At 44.4% G+C, this 20,579-nt stretch overlaps 1 protein-coding gene across 2 annotated transcripts in view; it reads left to right on the top strand.

The window, feature by feature from the left end:
- Positions 1-1,828: 1,828 nt before the first annotated feature.
- atrnl1a (attractin-like 1a) overlaps positions 1,829-20,579 on the top strand; it is a 248,380-nt gene continuing 229,629 nt past the window's right edge. Inside the window, exon 1 of one of the 2 annotated variants that reach the window (XM_084020523.1) lies at positions 1,829-2,146. In XM_084020523.1, the coding sequence (XP_083876649.1) occupies positions 1,917-2,146 (230 nt within the window). In that variant the 5' untranslated portion in view covers positions 1,829-1,916. The remainder of the gene's footprint in view (positions 2,147-20,579) is intronic. The other variant, XM_084020524.1, reaches the window with a different exon arrangement.

Below are 20,579 nucleotides of genomic sequence, written 5' to 3'. Positions count from 1 at the left end.
TCACACACATACGTAGTCATACTCACAGACATTCACACCCACACACCCACACAACCACACAACCACACATATACACTAGCTATTGCTGAGGAGACATGGCTGGGCACCGAGATCTGAGGTGAGGGAGAAGCTACCTTTGGGGGGCCGCGCACACCGAGAAGAAACATACTTGATTTTAAGAGATAAGAATGACCAGAAAATTGACTAAACCAGGGGCGTAGATATAGATATAGGGTCCATGGAGCGAGGTGGGTGGGAGCAAAGTCAACTTGGAAATACATTTGTGTTCAAAGAAGAACAATATTATCTATTCAAACATGTACCACCTGGAAAACGCGTCGTGGTTTTCTTTCTTTTTATTTCCCAAAATTGAATGCTCATTCTGCATAAACTATTACAAAATGAAACAAACATGTTTTAATTAAATGAATAATTTCTTATTTGCTTTGGTATTGTTTTTTGTCATGTACAGATATGCAATAGGGATTTCTACATAATATGTATGAAGATGTTGTCCGGTGTCAAATTTGATCATATGACGAGACAATACAATGGCGTGTGCATGCTTTTTAACGTGCACCGGTCCCTCCAGGGAGGCATGCTGGACCGTCGCCTGGAGCCATAAGAGCAATAAATAATGTTCACAGCATTAATATTGCAGCGATTATTTGCCGATTATTTGCTTTGTAAAGATATAGTTGAGTAATGTATGTCTACCTGAGCACAGCACTGAGTTGCTCTCCCTCTGTGTGTGTTGTTATCCGAGCTTCTCCATGCTTTGTTCGTGTTCATGTATGTGAGCGTGCTCCTGACAGCGTTATTGCAGAAGCATATCACCCATCCTCCGCTTCCCCCTCAGGTAAATACTGTTAGCTCTGTCAGCACATCTGCCTTAGTTTTTTACTGTTAGCGCTGTTAGCAACAATGGCTACGAGTCGCCGGCTCGCCATGTTGAGAGCCATTGAGAGGCAATCAGATTACTACCCAATCTGGTTTCTTGCTCCTTTAATGTTTATAATGACCTTTTGTCTCTAAACAAGAATAATCATCTATTCTCTCCTGTTGCACCCCTTTTAGACTTGTCTGCGTAACAATAAATCACGATAAATCCTCCACTTGTTTCTTCCGTTGTGAGTGAACATCTGCTACATGCTTCAAGTGCAAACCTCCACCAGGACCAGCCCACCGAGGCCGCGCTGCTGCAGACATGTCGCCGGCTTTGTCCCTGCACAGTGTCTGTCTGCTGCATGCCTTCGCCGTTTAAAGGGAACTGGCCCTTTAACCGCCGTGGCCGTACTGCTCATGCTGGGCTTTTGTGTGCAGGAGTTCCCCCCGTCACAAACCAGCTGTGGAGCGACGAGCGATAGCAGCCAGCTCCGGGAGAGCTGCGGCTGTCGCATCCCGTGATAAGAGAAGGCGGGCAGAGGGCACGTCTTTGTCTGGGAGAGCAGCGCACGATCACCGGAGCTCCGTGCTTTTATTTTTATTTTTTATTTATTTATTTGTTATCTCCGGGATTACAGTCTTTGACGCCGAGGCGGCATCATCATCCGGTCACGGTGTTTACAATCGGAACCTTGTGGAAGTTATCTGGAAGACTTGTGCGGACGCGGGGATCTCCCTCGTTTCTCTTGTTCGCAGCTGATGGCTCCGATTGGAAAATTGCGTTAACGGCGTTTTTTTTTTTTTTTTTTAAATAAAGATCTAAACTGTTTCCATTGAAGTTTCAAGTCCCGCATGTTCTGGTAGCGCGTTCCTCCGGTCCCCCCCCCCCCCCCCTCCTCCCCCCGCCGGCGTCACAGGTAGGATACTTTCGATCGACACCCACAGCAGATCACGGTGACAGTTCCGTTTGGCGATCCGGGGCTGCAGCTTCCCCCCCAGCACCCCCCTGAAAGAGCCACTCCGCGTCCATCATGGATGATGTTGGAGGGCTCCAGCTATGCACCTGGACGTCCAAAAGGAGCGTCTGGATAACGTACCTGGGAGTGTTCGCGATGCTTCACCTCGTGCTCCACGCGGAAGCCTCCTCGGCGTCCAAGTCCTGCGATAAAGACTGTTTTTCAGGGAGGTGCGTCAACGGGACCTGCGCGTGCGACCACGGATGGGTCGGCGACCAGTGCCAGCACTGCCAGGGGAGATTCAAGTGAGTTGGTAGCTGATGTCAGACCTGCCATGTGCCTTTAGGGGGTTCCATCCTACCCGCGTGCTGTTATTTGGTGTGTTGTTGTGTTTGAATGGCAGGTTCATCCATTCATCCACCTTCATCCCTTTTAGCCTAATACCAGTTATGTCACTGCTACTTTGGGCTTCCAGATATTTTTTATTCGTGGAATATAACCTGTTTGAGACTCATCTGTGTCTTTGTTGTAGTTTACCTGGCTCCGTTAGCAGCACATATGAGGGGCGATTAGTGCCACAAATAAAGAGCAAGTCCCTCATTTAGAAATGGCAAATATCAGAACTTTTTCTTTTCTGTATGCTTGAATCAAATGCAAGAACTGCACCACATATCCACACGTGATGCTTTTGTTTCTTCTCTATGCATAAATACATTGTAGATAAGTAGCAGGTTCAACTGCCTCCATTCAACGAGTGCAAAACACTTTTCTAAATTTGACAACATGTAATTTTAATGCCCAGACGGCAGTCTGCTTCTCAGAGTGAAAGGAGCGGACCGACTGCCACTCTTGCTGTCATTTTAGAGTGCTGCACACAGGCTTATAAAAAGCCCCTGCTGCGGCTGCTGTCTAGCAGTCGCTCTTTAAAAATAAATCAGGATTTAGAAATTGCATGACCGATATCTCGCCTAGTATATCTCCCGGGACATATTGTATTGGGCTGTAAAGCTCGAAGCAGGAAAGCAGATTTGAGCGGCTGTGTTTTGCCAGTTTGAAAACCAGGTACAAGCTGAATATGCCTGCCATTCAGAAACTTTTGCAGAGGACGGAATTTCAAAGGAGTGATGCAGCTGCTGAAATTTCCCATGATTCATTTTAGTGATCACAGACAAAGACAAAGAACCTGTTCACATCTGTCATCAACACGCGCCTCGCATGATCCGACTACACGTCAGATCGAGGTACGCCACTTCACGCTCCTCCACATTCACTGGGCGACCACTCGTTATCGGATCTCACTTCCCTGCTCTGTATGCAAATAAACATGTAGCCGAAATCATTTCCATTTGCAAAGAACAAATGCGTTGTTATGTTTCACCAGTTTGAGTTTTGATTGATTTAATTTACATCATGTACTGAAAAAATTCTGTAGGGTAAAAGAAAATGTAATTAACTCAAAGGCTACCAGCAGCTTTTATCGACACAACATTTGATCAAACAACTTGTTTTTATTGTCTCTCTTGCATGACCTATACATATTAATGATAATTGGGTCTTCAAGTGCTTCAAAAATGTTTGTGAGTGTCAACAGAATTATGCAAACTGTGAATATTCTGTCCTCACATGGAGTAAAAATAGCAGCGGCGGCGGCACGACACCCACACAAACATCAGTTGAGTGGTCCTTCACTGTGACCCAGGAATCCTTGCATCTCGGGTGATCCAATCGGTGGTGAACTCCAGCCTGTTAATGCCAAATCTGCCCTTAGATAGTTGAGGAAACATAGCTCAACTGAATTTTAATGGAACAGTTTGTCCTTTTCATTGATTCCCAAATTGACACAGTATTCCAACACTTTGAGCTTCACACACGCTGTCAGAATGGACTAGCAGCATAGATGTGCTTGAAAATAAGACGGCTCCTTTGATCATGTTTTTCCTCCTATCTGCCAGAAAGAGTTGCCTCACTTGTCAGATTGATCTCCCAGGTATCCTATCGGCCTAAATATGAGATGATGCTGTTTTTTTTCTAGTAACATTCGGAAAGATGTTCATATTACATTCAAGGACAAAACATTGCATTGATTTTAAAAGAAACTGTTGCATTGTGGGGTGTTTGTCACTTTAATGCTTCTAGGGGTGCAGTCGAATAGTCAAAAAATAAGGTCCTAACTCCTATTCCTAACTCCTATTCCTTGACCTCTGGGGAAAACGTCACGGGGTTAAGGAAAGGCGATAGAAGAACTCAAAAGGATTTAGGAAAAGTCGGCCGCGGTGCTCAGAGAATCCGACCAGACTTTCACTAAGCTACGTCACTAAAACGCGGCTGCTGATGATTGACAGCTGATGATCGGCACCGGCGATTGACGTGCGTCTGCGCTGGAGAAACTACAATAATGGACTACAAAAAGCGCATCGTCCACTTCTCCACATGTTGGTTTTTATAAACAGCTGGTTCACTGACCGACTTCAGGTCCAGCAGCTCCTCCTTCCTGTTTGACCGGTTGCTGTATTTACATTTCATTTGTGGTTTTAGTTTAGTTTTTGTCAAACATTGTAACATGATTGAAATAAATACAATTATAATTAAATTATTATCACTGTCCACACACATTTATCAACACAATTCCAATTACTATATGTCTGCATGAAAGTTAATGCTAAATATGCAAATGTGCATATCGTTTGTTTTCGTGAACGGCAGAGGTGTGCGGCACTTTAAATGTTGCTCTCGCAAAGAATTGTGGGTCGGCGTAATCTCGTTTCCTTTCGCATAGGAAGGTCCGTTGCATCCTATGCTAAAGGAGCTCTGAAAGGAAGCATTGGAGCTCCTTTCCTTTGCATTTAGAGAATCCGAACGGCTCTTATCGTGGCGGCCACTTGTTTACTTCCGGGTCACTTCTTCAGTTAGGAACCTTCCTAAGCAAAAAAGACTATTCGACTGCACCCCATGTTCCTGGGTTTGTGTTCATAGTGTGTCTTTGTTAGTTTGACTTACAATCTTAAATGTAATAGGCAATTGACCCTTTGCTAAGTCCCGCCCCTTGAACGCAGACTGACCAATCATGTCACATATGCTTGAGATACCGCCACCAGTTGCTAAGACTTCTAAATAGCTGTCAAATCAAGCCAAGATGTAATTAATCTGAAAGTATTTTCTGAAAGTTCAGATATATCTGACTCTATCTGAGTAATAACGTATCTCAAAGGGTAAACAAATAAAACATCTGAGATCAGCCTGTTGTTCAATGTAATTAACAATATAATTGACCTAGTGTTGTATTGTCAACACGACCACCTCTGCAATCATATGACTTGAGTTGGTGGCAGGCTGAAAACATGGCAACCTTCCCTTTCTCTCCCATCCATCCCATAAGTCATGAACACGTCACTTTCCCATAGAATTTACATTAAGCTGGCGGCATGCTCATGGAAATAGCTTATCTCGGCTGTGGCACAGGAATTCACCTTGTCTGATGTTCAAGGTGTCCTCTCCACAGCTTTTTTTTATAGTGTTGGTGGCCTATTTTGCAGCAGCACCATGGTTGGCTACTGGATACCATTATCAGCAAGGCCGACTTTCATACACCACATTCAGCGGCTCTGTTAAGGATATGTTTTTTAGATACAGATGATGTGCTCACTGAAAATTAATTGAAAACTGTTCTGTCGTAAAAAAACTAATTTATATCCTGTTCAGTCTGTAGTTTTGTCCCTTCACATTTATTTAATGAAAACATGCCTTTGTATTAAGCTCTGTTCATTATAAATCGTCCAGCAGTCCATCTGAAAAAACATCTGCTGGAGGTTCTTTTGTGGGGAAGTTCTGTTTTCATTACTTATATTCATTTCCTGGAATCTTCCCCTAACTGCTACCAGCTTAATCCTCATCCTTACCTTAACCATAACCTCAATGTAACCATACCCTAACCTTCAACCAACTCTTTAACCGTTAACGTAATGATTTATGTTGCAATTGTCCCCATTGTGTTCCCGCCAAAAAAAAGGCGAGTCCCTCCAATGTGACCTCGTCGTCGGAGATTTTCCCCACAAGGCGTGTAAAACATTCCCACACATGCACAACCACACAGAGTTGTGCTTCATATCCACACAGACACATTCAATAAAGAAGAAATAGGGAGTCAATTCTGTTTGTCTATTGATTTAAGGTGTCGGTGCTCTGTGTCGTTTTATTGGTCTGCAGCCTCACCCTTTGTTTTCTGACGGCGTTCTCTCTTTCTTTCTTTGTGTTTTCTCTGCTGCTCTTGCTCTCTTTGTGCAGACTAGATAACGTCTCGCTTGTTCTCACATACAACACACACACACACACCAACACACATAAAACAAAACAAAAAAAACACAAAACAAAACCCAGGACTCAGACTGAACCAGATATTGGCATTAATTGACTATGTTGATATAATGAGAAGACAGGTCAGCATCCCCAAACACTCTTGACTAATTATTTGGTAAATTAAGGAAAATGTACAATCTCATGCTGCATTCACACGGAGCCAGGCAGACGGCGCCTTCTGCATGGTGCAGGAAAAACAAACAAATATGGTACGCAGTTTATGGCAAATGCAGCATTACGATCAGTTCGTTGCATCCTGAAATGTCGGAGTAGTGTTTGTGTCCACCTGATGAATGAAAGTTTCATCAAGCTTGGTTGCTTGTCTTCTCCAGAGCGACGGGGATTGAGGCAGTGGAGTGGTTACACAACAGGTTGCTTCATATTCAGGCACCAGTGTAGCATTGATGAGGACATATTCTGCTGCTTTGTATTTCAGGTTCCTACTAGAACATGTCTACATTCTTTAATGCTTTTAAAATGCTTTATTTCCCCCCTCCTGGCTCTGCTGCAGCAGCTCTTCTCACCCTCTGTCTGAAATTTGACCTTCTGCCTCCTCCCTTCCAAAAAGCCCAGTCTGCTCTAATTGGTCAGATGGCCCAATCTGTTTTGATGGGTCAACACTTAGTGTGTTTCTCAGAAGTGTCATGCTGCTTACCATAAGCAGAGAACAGGAGTTGTACTGCTGAGGATTGATGACAAAAATGAGTTTTCAGCCACTTATCCTTCATCTCCTTCATGCTCTAGTGGTGGGCGGATCGATCCAAATATCGATAATATTGATACCAACGTTGGTATGGATATTATCGATACCAGTGTAATGAGATCGATACTTATTTTCCGTTTGTCTCCTGTATGCACTGCAGTGGTTTCATTGAAGTAGCGTCCTGTCTGTCTGCGTCTGCTGCTTGAGTGTTGCTCCTCACACCACTAGCAGCACACTTTGCTCCTCTTGTGATTTGATGTTTTACCATCACGTGACTCTGCAGCGCCAGGCAAAAACATTTGATAATATAGTATTTTCTATTTACATTATTTATACTTCGCCCAAATTATGTCCTGGGTTTTAACTAATTCATAATTTAAAGGAAAAGTCACAGAAACACTTGAAGGTCATGAAAATTCATTCAGATTTAGCAATTTGATGATACACCCACCTTAATTATTAAGGTACCGGGAAAGTCTATTCCAGGGTACTGGAGAGGAAAATTCGGCCGATAGTCGAACCTCGGATTCAGGAGGAACAATGCGGTTTTGTCCTGGCCGTGGAACACTGGACCAGCTCTATACCCTCCGCAGGGTGCTCGAGGGTTCATGGGAGTTTGCCCAACCAGTCGCCATGTGTTTTGTGGACTTGGAGAAGGCATTCGACCGTGTCCCTCGTGGCATTCTGTGGGAGGTACTTCGGGAGTACGGGGTCGGGGGCCCTCTGCTAAGGACCGTTCGGTCCCTGTACGACCGGAGCAGGAGCTTGGTTCGCATTGCCGGCAGTAAGTCAGACCTGTTCCAGGTGCATGTTGGACTCCGGCAGGGCTGCCCTTTGTCACCGGTTCTGTTCATTATTTTTATGGACAGGATTTCCAGGCGCAGCCGTGGGCCGGAGGGGATCTGGTTCGGGAGCCACTGGATTTCATCCCTGCTCTTTGCGGACGATGTGGTCTTGTTGGCTCCTTCGAGCCAGGACCTCCAGCATGTCCTGGGGCGGTTTGCAGCCGAGTGTGAAGCAGCCGGGATGAGGATTAGCACCTCCAAATCTGAGGCCATGGTTCTCGACCGGAAAAAGGTGGCTTGCTCCCTCCAGGTCGGGGGGGAGTTCCTGCCTCAAGTGGAGGAGTTTAAGTATCTTGGGGTCTTGTTCACGAGTGAGGGAAGGATGGAACGTGAGATTGACAGGTGGATCGGTACAGCGGCTGCAGTAATGCGGTAGTTGTATCGGTCCGTCGCGGTGAAGAGAGAGCTGAGCCGAAAGGCGAAGCTCTCGATTTACCGGTCAATCTACGTTCCTACCCTCACCTATGGTCATGAACTTTGGGTCATGACCGAAAGAATAAGATCCCGGATACAAGCGGCCGAAATTAGCTTCCTCCGCAGGGTGGCGGGGTGCTCCCTTAGAGATAGGGTGAGGAGAAAGCATAATCGGTCCCCTGTAAAGCAGGGTGGCATTAGCTTGCTTGTTAAATTCACCATGTTACGCCAGAAATTAAATTGTCACTCCTCAGCTCGTGGATGAACGATTAAGTTCTCCAACTTTACTGCTGCTCTCTACGCTTCACAATGTTAATTCTCCACTGCTTGTTTAACACTGCTCCAAAAAATTAAGGGAACTCTAAAACAACATAATGTAACTGCAAGTCAATCATATTTCTGAGATATCAGGCTGTCCAATTAGGAAGCAGCATTGATACATACAGGTACGTGGAGGCCACAAGCACTACTGAGGACCATTTTGACATGTCTTGAACAATCTCCACAAAAGTTGGATCAGCCTGCGATCAGATTTTCCACTTTGATTTTCGGTATGATTCTGAATCGAGACCTCCATAAGATGAGGATTTTGATTTCATTGATCATCCTTATGTTGTTTTGTTGTCAACGCATTGCACTTGGTAATGAATAAAGTTTTCCAACTGGAATATGTTATTCATTGAGAACTAGCATGTGGTGTTTAGGTGTTCCCTTTATTTTTTTGAGCAGTTTAGTTACTGCAAAACCTGACCTCAGTGAGTCCACGACTTTGATTTATTCTATATGGAAGATGGCACGTGACAACAATCATATTGGCACCATGAAACTATGGTGACATGAAAATAACCGCCCAGCCGACCATGGTTCAAATCCCGGCCGGAGGTCCCTTGCTGCATGTCCCCCCCCCCCCCCCCCCCCCTCTCTTTCCTGTCTTTCCTATCTGTCCACTGCTAATAAAAGGCATCTAAAAATAAATAAAAAAAGAAAGCACTGTACCTTCACAGCTACTTAACTCCTTAAAACAGGGTTTCAGATCAAAACACAGAGCATGAGAGAAAACCCACAGGAAGATGAATAGCAGTATCCGCGGAGCTAGCACACATACAGCTAAAAAAGCTAGCCATAACGATGGCCGACATACTCGTATAAAACCAGGTTATAAATCCTAACACTTCATCATGGTGGTACACAAACATCTCAATAAACACATCATCTAAATAGAACAGCGTATTAACGATTTATGGTCAAGATATTTTACTACGATGTGGAGAGATATCGATAGTGCTTACCTTGCAAACCATAAACACTGAACCAACATGGCGGCCCGTAGAGCAAATACCTGAAAACATGGTGTCCGGTAAAGGACAAACGGCAACAATCGCGTAACGCCTGAGGGCATAAATAATACAACAACGCCATCTATTGGCCAAACTAGGCAACTGCCTTACATAAATATGAAACTTATTGATTAGAGCAGCTTTGTTAGGTTAGGTTAAATCCAGGGCCTTGCATGTCACAGCGTGCTGTAACAACTTTGCACCTTCTCCGCTTGGACACCGCCTGTAAACTTCTGTGAATATCGGCCATTTAAAGATGTTTGAAAGGACACACATTACTGAGTCTTTTGAAGTCAGGCGCTGTCGACTGTGGCAGCGAAGCAACACTTTCAAGTAGAAACGTTTCCTCGGACTAAATAGGTTACGAGTTCGTCCCAGATTGACCTCGCGGCGGCGAGGAGGCATCAAAAACACTCGCCGACCGGCCCGACCATGCGCCTTGCAGTTTCTGCATCAAACTGTCTAATGCTGCACATCAAAGTGAATCTAGGGTTCTCCTCGTATGAAGCTCTGCATTAATCTCACTTTGTCTCTTGCATGCTAAGTACAGCAGCCAGAAACACCGGAGGCCGTGTGGAAATGAACTTGCGCTGATCAAACATTTTGAGTCATTATTTCCCAGCGGAGATTCAGTGGGGAAGTTGTGGAAAAGGATGTTGATGCCGCTAATTGATGGAAGATAGAGAAAAAAAATTGAATAAGAATGTTTGTCTCTTTGGTTGTCGACTTGTTGTTATGAAGTCGTCGGAAGGTGGTTTTGCGTCTCAGACAGCTGGAGCCGAGTGAGCTGTATTTATCACACTGGAGGCTGATAAATGGACTGAAGGGACTCAGAGTTCAGACAACGCTGCAACATAAGAGGAGAACGGACATTTGACGAGTTCAACAAGAAAATTACTGTTGTTAGTTGTCATGGCGACAACAGATGTGGATGTGGCCATTAAGTGTGTTGCTGCTGAGATGGCAGTGGAGAGTCACAGGGCAGAATTGAGTCGTTAAGGCCAAGTTAGAGCCAACTTTGGAGGGACTAGACACATACTAGACACTGTTGCTTTACATGTCATGCAGTGGCAACGACGGCTGCTTTGGCCTTCCATTGATTTGAATCGACGTGTCCGATCTACTTCTATACTATTTCTATGCTCAGCAAGATGGGATTTGGAAACATACTACCTCTTCAAGTCAGTCAGAAGAGTCTCTGGCATCCAAATAAGACTCTCTTCTATCTTCATAAACATAAATACTATTTTTTCTTCCAAAATGGGATTAAAGTTTGGGATTAAACCCCCCCACTACATGTCTGATTTAATCTGGCCGCTAATACTGTGAGCGCAGTTTAGATGTTGTGGTGGCACCGAAATCCTATTACATGACGTTGGAGCCCTTTATGGTTCCCCTTCAACTTGCCGCATAATGTTGGGAGGCCTTTTCCCTGTTGAACCAGCAACTTTCTGGTCAACTCAGATAATGATGCTTGGGTGCTTGAGATGCTTGAGAAGGTTAGATAGGATTTTATTGAATGGGAATCCAGCATTGAATCTCATTTTGAGACTAAGTGTGGCTCAGCCGTGTCTCTTCTAGAGATTCTAGTGAAAATTAACTTTGTACGGTATGTTGACATCATATGAACAACATTACTACCGTTTTGATGTCTATATCTCACACTAGTGTTGTAGTCAAGACCGCATCAACCGAGACCAAGACATTACCGAGACCAGAGAGTGCCGAGACCGAGACAAGACCAAGACTTTTAGAGGTTGAGACCGAGACAAGACCAAGACTTTTAGAGGTCGAGACCGAGACAAGACCAAGACCATATAGATCAAAGGAAAAACAACAAAATGGGAGTTTTTTAAAAATAAATTTAATTTAAGTTTGCTCTTAAATAAATGCAACAACAAAAACAATCTTTGTGCTGTTGTTTTCATAGCAACACAATGAATGAAATAAATCTCAAGTCATAGGCTGTGTCCGAGATCACTCCCTACTCCCTATATAGTGCACTATATAGGGAGTTCGCCATTTTGTAGGGGTGTCCGAATGTGTAGTGAGCATTACTATTCCCTATATAGTGCACTCAAAGTTTCCCACAATGCATCGTGAAAAGTAGTGTACAGCCGATGGTCACTAGCCGAGCAAATTTTACCATCATGCATTGCGCTGAAAGACAAATTGCGAAGGGACGAGAGGAGAGAGAGCAGGAAAAAGCGGAGGAAATATGAATAATCGTACAATAATAAATGTTAATATTTAATATATGTATTGCAGAGCAGATCAAGACGACACAAACGGCCAAAGTGTGATGTTTTCCTTTATTTACTTTAAAAAAAACGCGATATATATTAATTATTTATATATGACTTTGGGCGAGCGGCGGCGGCCGGCGACAGGCTGCAGGGGCCGGCGACAGTTGGCGCTGGCCGGCGGCGGTGGTGGCCGGTGATAGGCGGCGGTTGGCGGCGACAGTTGGCGGTGGCCGTGGCGGCCGGCCGGCCGGCGATAGGCTGCAGTGGCCGGCGACAGGCTGCGGTGGCTGGCCGGCCGACGAGAGGCGGCGGCGGGGTATTCGTCCGTCAAAAACCGTCACTCAAACCAAAGCGCCGTATGACAGTCTGAACACTATAAAGATGCGGAGATGAGGGACAGATTGTGGCGAGCGATCGCCGAGGAGTTTGGGATCGGGGACGGACTGCAGCCTGTTCAGGTCTGGTGGATCGCGGAGATGTGGGGTGCCGGTAGTGCTGCAACCTGGTCCTGAAGTCCACCTGGACCCGATCGGGATCGTTGAAAATAAAAATAGCAGTGAGGACGATGTAGTGATCGTCTCATTATTGAAAATTATTTTTTCTCAAGAGATGAGACGGCCACGGAATCCCCTTATTGCTGGAGGACTCGTTCTTTTGGTTTTGTAAATTTTCGCAACGAATATGTAGCTATTAAAAAATAATTATCCTGGTAATTTCTCTGCGTGAGCGGAATCTGACACGTATTAATTATGCGTCAGGACAGGAAAAAAACTCTTATCAGTAAAGCATGGACAAAAAGCCTATCAGCAATGGTCTCGACCGGTCTCGTTCAAAAAACCCGAGGCCGCCCGGTCCGAGACCGAGACAAGACCGAGTAAAAATGCCGTCGATACCAAGACGAGACCAAGAACCTAAAAAAATGGTCTCGAGACCGGTCTCGAGACCAAGACCGATCTCGAGTACTACAACACTATCTCACACTTCCTGTTTCTGTTTGAAAAACAAAAGCCCACTAGTGTCTTTCCATGGACAGCATCCCTTAATTTTAAAACAAGGCTTTTATTCTGAAATATTCGCAGGACAGTGTTGGAAGTGGAAAATGCAGTGACTTGTTATACTCCTCAAATGTAAGTGCTGACTTTAATAAATACAATTTGAATGTCATTTGTAATGAAATGCAACATTCTGGCCATTACAAAAGACAAAATAGCATCAACTAAAGTCTGTTTTCTTACTTAAATTAACGAATGTGATAAAATGTAGGCTTTTCTGCATGTAAGGTGGGGAACAGACAATAACATTATTATTAGACAATTATGCAAAACAAATGTCTACTGTATTTGCTCATAGCAACAATGGTATGGTCAAGTTTAGAGAACGAGCATGGTTAGTCAATGTTGCTCTGTCACAAGAAGCAAACTCTGTTCACCATCCAGCACTTCAACCTTATAATATAATATAATATAATATAGGGCTGCACGGTGGTGTAGTAGGTAGCACTGTTGCCTCACAGCAAGAGGGTCCGGGTTTGATTCCCGGGTCGGGTTCAGGTTCCTTCTGTGTGGAGTTTGCATGTTCTCCCCGTGTAAGAGTGGGTTCTCTCTGGGTTCCTCCCACAGTCCAAAGACATGCAGAATGGGGATAGGTTCATTGATGACTCTAAATTGCCCGTAGGTGTGAATGTGAGTGTGAATGGTTGTCTGTCTCTACATGTCAGCCCTGTGATAGACTGGTTACCTGCCCAGGGTGTACCCTGCCTTCGCCCAATGATAGCTGGGATCGGCTCCAGCCCCCCCGCGACCCTGAATACAGGATAAAGCGTTAGACAATGGATGGATGGATAATATAATATAATATCCTGATACATAAAGGGCACCATTCTTGGCACTGAAGTTTGAATTGTTAGGTGTGGAATCGTCCGGCTTAACTCAAAGGGACTGAAATAAAATGGTGGCGTCTCCGGAACACACAGGTGTGTGTTGCTCTTTCATTCATGAAATGTATTTTTGCTCCTTGCTTTGATTTCATAGCTACATTAACAAAGCATTTCTAAACATGCCCCTCATACTATAGTAAAATATTTTGGCTCCTAACATCTTGTAATAACTTCATCACTGCAACATGCACATTTTTGTGTATGAGTCATTTCTTCTTTTTTTAAGCAGTTTTTATGTAAGGGCTTCTAGAAAGTACCACATTGTAGATGCAGGAAAATTAGCTCATGATTGACATGCTGAAATATCGTGATCAAATCCAACGTGGAGGCTGACGTTGGTTTCTGAGGAAGACGAGCTGTGACAAAAAAAACAAAAAACATTTTGAACGCCTTAGGAGACGATTTAGGCGTTGACACCAACGGGGCACGCTTCTAAAAGAAGACGCTATCTCAAGACACACTCATTATGTTTACAGAAAAGGCATCCCGTCACAGACAAAAAGTGATCGAAATGTCAACCCTGCTGACTCCGTGATGCCTGAAGGTAAAGAGATGGAAGCCATTCAAGGATAAAACGACCACACAACTGTTATAGTGAGAGACAGGCAGAGTGGAGACAGAATAGAGTGCTTTTTTGACATCCGAGTCATCAACACAACACAAGCCGTGTGTGTGTGTATGTGTGTGTGTACATATGTGGGATTACGTGTGTTTAAGCCTAAGGCAGTGTGCAGTGATGATGACACAGCTTGTGAACTGAACTTGCCACCGCAGTGCGCTGTAGAGTTGTCGAGTATGTTTGTGTTTGTTGTTGTGTGTGTGTGTGTGTGTGTGTGTGTGTGTGTGTGTGTGTGTGTGTGTGTGTGTGTGTGTGTGTGTGTGTGTGTGTGTGTGTGTGTGCGTGCGTGTGTGGGTCTGAGAAAGCATGTGAGTGTTTGGGCGGGGGGAGCATCGGACGGCCATCTGTCCAGTGTGTGTTAATCCTGCTATGATGAGAGCGAAAGCAAGGGCAACACACACACACATACAGGGAGTTGGATTGTGGGTATATTGCGTATCAAACCCCCCTGTGTTCCTCCCTGAGGCTGAAGCTGCACCAGAGTGATGCTGTCTGTTCCAGTATCCATACTACAATACTATTTAGTTTGCCAGAAAAAGATTTAGTACGTACAATGCAGTATGCCCAAAAATCTACTGCATCCGGTCGCATCCGGCCTTTGCAGGATGCGAGCCAGCATGCTTTTCTGGCTATTCGGACCCACAATCCTCTGCAGCGTATCAGTGAATGCATGCTACATGCAACGGCACATGCTTTGTGAGGGCAGTGGCAGTATGTTTTGAAAGTCAAAAGAAAAAGTATGAGATTTATTCAAATATTCTTAGATTGTGAATGAAACTGCAACTTTTGAAGGCCGCCGCTAATCCTGTAGCACATCCTCCATTTTCCATGCATTCCAATGCAGTGTGGGTACATCAAAAGTAACCCTTTACAATCATCCATCCATCGTCTACCAATTTATCCTGTATTCAGGGTCGCGGGGGGGTGGGCTGAAGCCGATCCCAGCTGACATTGGGCGAAGGCAGGGTACACCCTGGACAGGACAGTCTTTGGACTGTGGGAGGAAGCCGGAGAACCCGGAGAGAACCCACGCTTACACGGGGAGAACATGCAAACTCCACACAGAAGGAATCCTCTCGCTCTGAGGCAACAGTGCTACCGACTACACCACCGTGCAGCCCACTTTACAATCAAGTACATTTGACTATAAATAGTGACTCTTAATAAAACTTAACTTTGTTACTTGACCAGTGTAAACATGACATACAGTAGGTCCACTTAGCAGTTGAAAACTTTAGCCAGGTTCTGTCTACTTACGTCGGTATAGTGTCCAATTGTAACTGTCATGTCTGTGTGTCAATGATATATCCAATACTCATGTGGATCCTAGCGGACTGCATTTATATGGAGCGAATGATTAGACAACTACTCAAAATGAGTAATTGGGAGATAGCTGCATATCGGTGGTTGTCGTAGGCAACTAGACATCGTTTTTAGGTTTTCAAAGACGTTTTGCCTCTCATGCAAGCGGCTTCTTCAGGTCTAACTGACTAAAAAGCCTCTTTCGAGGATTACCATGACCTGGATGACTGAGAACCGGTGTGCAGCCTTTCACTTGCCAATTCAACAAACTGTCTGTCACCGTAGAGCCCGTATGGCTACTTCACATGAAAGGTCATCAAAAAAGTTTCTTTGAAGGCTTTTATTGTGGCAAGAAAACATAGAAATATCAGTGTAGAGCTTTTCTCTGTGTGAGTTATTATCCTGTGTGTGGATTTCTGACTGTGTAGTTATTTTCTTGGCAGGGAACATCTGTTTGGGTTCGGAGCTGCCTCTGTGCGTTTCACTCTTCCTTTCCTGCATCTGCCATGTCATCCTATCCTATAGATATACATAAAAACACACACATGCTTTTCCTGCGGTCCGACCGGAGAAGGACTTGTTCCCCTCTTGCTTCCAAACTGCGTTTTCTCACAAATGATTTCATCACTGAAGCATGTGCTGGCTCTGCTTCGCCCTGTGTGTGTTTGTGTGTGTGTGTCTTCTCATGTGTGTGTGTTTGTGTCTGTATTTACACGTGGTGGGTGGGTGTGTTCACATTGAGTGCAGGGCCGGGATTATTTGTGTTCATGTCTGGTTCTTTGCACATGTTTTTTTTTTTACTCCCATGCTGCATTCACATTGAGAGACGGTAGACTGCAAACCGGTCGGTTGCACTCTCTGAAAGCGATATCTTTGGAACACCTAGAAGTAATTCCTTGAAATTTGGCACAAATCATCGCCTGGACTCAAAAATGAGTTGATTTGATGTTGTTGCTCACACGTCAAGGTCACCATACATCTTTTTGATTCTTCTACGCAATATATCAGGAATGCCTTATGGGAGTTCTGTTGTGACTGGGAAGTTTAAAAGAGGATACAAATGTAGAAATGAGGGATGTAGACTTTAATGGCAAAAGCTGGTTCCAAGCACAAAACTGAAGGAGCAGGCTGAGACGATAAAAAAACAAACAAATTAACAAAACTGAATACAAACCTTGATGGCGTAAAGAACAGATGCAGGACATCCAAGAAGGAACACAAAGCACTAAATAGAAACTGGACTAAGGCAGATGAGCTGACACTGACACAAGGAGAGATGGGGACTAAATACACAGGAAATGAATCAGACAAGAAGACACAGCATAAGGGCAGGCTGAAAACTGAAGGGAAAGAACAGGAACAAAAAAACAAAACTGGTGCTAAACAGAAAACACACAAAACAGGAAGTCAAACAAACGCAGGACACAAGAGGCAGGGAATTTCAAAATAAAACATTAAATGAACCAAACAAAACCCAAGACATTGGCACAAATGTCCATTTGGACTCGAGGATGAACTGATAAGAAGTAGGTGGTCAGAAGTCGAGGACCTGTGAACACGTTTTCAGCCATCAATAAATCATGGAGCGGATCGGTAGATGAGCGTTTGGTTCGATTCTGGGCCCCCCACTCCCCTCTATCTTTCCCCTTATCTCTACACTGACATCTGTCAAATAAAGGTTCGTTGGTTGACGTATACAATCCTGAGGCGGCAATTGCAATTTTTGCATTTGATGTAATGTTCAGACTTGGCAAGGAGAGAGAGAGGGAGGGAGGGAGGGAGAGACGTGTGATGGAAGGTCATAAACAGATCCCCATGTATCTGGTGATCATATTCACTCTGCCCGAGGGTGCCCAGTCATTTTGTCATGTCCTTTCCTCTCTGCCAGGTGGCGTGGTCACAGCTCCATGTTCATTACAGCTGTGCTCAGTATCACCCGGGGCTATTATTGTGCTTGGCAGATTTCTTTACACCTGTTTTTTTCAGCACTTGAAAAGAAACCGGGAGATATCAACACCTTTTTTTTTTTGTTGCGAACTACAACAGCTACAAAAATGTTGTTAACACACGTTGATGTATATGCTTAGCCACATATGTCTCTGTCAGCCAGGCGAGACATTTCATTGGTTTGTCTTAGTTTTCTCTAACTAGATGTAAATCTGTATATGGCTTAAAATGCTACAGACGAGAGTGTCTCTGCAATGCACCTACATCTTTACAAATCCGAGGAGGAAAAAAGAAAAAGGAGCATAACACCTCTTGCCCCCTGCTGCTCTCATCACGACCATGCGCATTTTGATGTTGCTTAGCAAAACATAATCTTCTGTCGGATGCTTATCTGCTGCTGAGCTAAGATACGGTAATGACCATCAACAGCAGGAACATCACTAATCTCCCAGCACCCCATTTATGTTCCCCTATGCTTGATGTATGATGTTTGGATCACGACACTTTGTCTGTGAGATCAACATGAACTACTAGCCTTTTTGCCATTTGAAAGTTCAGTTGGGCAGCACTTTTTTTCTTGCGCTGACAAGATAGTAATAAAAGATGAAAAATCCCTCTGGGATATAGAAGGTTATGTCCACTCCAAAAATGCAAGATGCACCTGGTGTTTAAAGCCTGGGGTGTAAACGTAGTGCCCCAGAATGCTAAGAGCCTCCGGTGTGTTTGTTTCACATCAAACACATAAATGGCCTTTATTCCCAATGCAGAGTGATTTGTTTTTTATCTAAAGCTCAACCTACGCGGACTACTAATACGCCGACCAGTTGGATGGTGCTAATTTTAGAATGGAGGAGCAGTCAAGTTTCTGGGGTTATGTAACTCTCCTCTCCCACCTTATTGGGACTTGGTACATTAATCCAAAGCTTGGCAGGAAATAGGAAAGAAATGCCAGATTCCGAATTGAAAACTGTTATAGCATTCTAGTTTGCTTATCTGTAAGATGAGTGATGCTTAAAGCAGTGATATTTATTATATGCTACATCTAAGTGGATTTGGTTTGAACTATGCATCACAAATGTTCCAGAAAGGATTCATGGGACATTTATTGGAATTTGAAACAATTTTTTTGAATTTGGAGTTTATGGTAAATAATATCAGCCAGCATCTCAACTTTAAAGACTCAACATCGGGGAATCATTGTCGAGTCCACTTTGTCTCGTTCCTCAGGAGTCCTGCTCTCAAGTGCAGCTTCCTGAGCAGGTCTCTGTAAAGATGTGGGCAAAACTCTGATCTCTCGTTGTTGGGTTAGCTTGTAGTCTTATTTCATCCATCTCAATTCCGTGCCATGGGACAGCCGGCAGCTCTTCCCCCCTCTCCTCTTGGGGCGGTTTGTTCCGGCTGGATGATCGGAAGATGCTGTGGGCGTTGAACATCTCATAGTCCGCTGCACTTCATCCAGTCCCCACGATTCCTTTTCCGCCGTTGGTGGGCGTGTCTCTTTCAGAGGCTATACTCCAGGCAAATGCACATATACAATACGTTGCCATGGGAGAGGCTCAACCTTTCAGCACCTTCTCTGTGGACTCTGTAAGCCATCTTCATTCAAGCACTGCCATCTCTGCCATTTATATTTTATGATATTTTCATTTGATTGGTTTAATTTCCACTCTTTGTTTTGGTTCCTCTTGGTGGTACGTGTTATTGTGGCAGCGTCCACATATGAGACGGCCTTGGAGTGTTTTCAGGGCTTAGCAAGCTTACGTTGGGTGTGGTGTAGGGATTTTCTGTGTGTGTGTTATTGTGTGTGTGTGTGTGTGTACTTACAGAGTTCAGGAAACCATCCCATAATACTACTGAGAGGCTGACAACATGGGATAGAGATTTCAGTCGGCATGGCAACGCTCTGCAGCCCCGTAATACACAATAGTGTTTTAATGGAGACCACATGTGATGGGGCTCACCATAGGGGCGGGCACACAAAACACACACACACACACACACACACACACACACACCTCTGCACAGTGTATAATCAGCCTGTGGCCTGGCTGGGCTGGTACAAACTGTAATAATACAGCGGTCTGTAGTCAGACTGTAATAAAGGCTCTATTTCTGTGCATCCGCACACACACGCGCACGTCAGTGTCAGGGCACAGAAGACACTATAGCTTCTACCCTGAAGTGAAAAATAACGGCCGAGTCGGCAGACTGACTTCAAGAACCTGGGTTCATGTGTTTGTGGAACAAAACTGAACACAACTTTGTGAAGGTTTGAAGCAGATGGGTGACAAATTCTTCCCTTCATTTGTCGCGTCTGTGTAAAATGTATAGTATGTCTGTAATAGTATTGGGCTTTTATCAGCAAGATTCAGGCACATTTGCCAGCGATGGAATAGTATTCTGTTCCTGAACTTAAGTCATAATATTAGAATTAAAAAAGGGTAACAATTCAAAGCCCTGTACCACCATGCTGGGAGCCAGATGATGCAAAACAGGTTATTTGTCAAGACAGCAAGTTTCTGTGGCTCTCAGTCATCCAGGTCAGCTTTATCTTAGGCAACTGGACTTGCTTTAGGGTTTTGTAGACGTTTCGCCGCTCTCCAAGAGGGTTCTTCCATTCTAACTGCCCCCCCCCACCAGTCAGCCCCTCACATTTCCTCATTGTAGGTCTGTTTGTGAGGGAGGGACGGAGATCGAAATAGAATAGGAGTAGAACAGACTCTACAGGAGTAGAACATTCACATCAAAGTAGCAGGATGATCGGAGTGGCAGCCTTTTCAATATCTACCGCTGCCATGGCATTCATTGTTCTGGCTATTTCCATATAAAGTTAACCGTCTTACAGAAAGTAGCTATGGTGAGGTTCGCTCAGTGGAGTAGTAACGGTACAAAGCTTAGAGAGACAGACTAAATGAGTCAAATTTACTTAATGCCTCATCCAAAAGCCCATTGTCGTCAGATGAGTGACAACTATGTTCTTCTCATTTTCTCTATCAAGCGCAATATTAAAGTAGCCGAATTATCAAGCTAGCCAAC

This window comes from Eutrigla gurnardus (assembly GCF_963514095.1).
Source record: "Eutrigla gurnardus genome assembly, chromosome: 11".
In the NCBI taxonomy this organism is placed as follows: Eukaryota; Metazoa; Chordata; class Actinopteri; order Perciformes; family Triglidae; genus Eutrigla; species Eutrigla gurnardus.
This window is presented reverse-complemented; position numbering and strand designations above follow the sequence as displayed.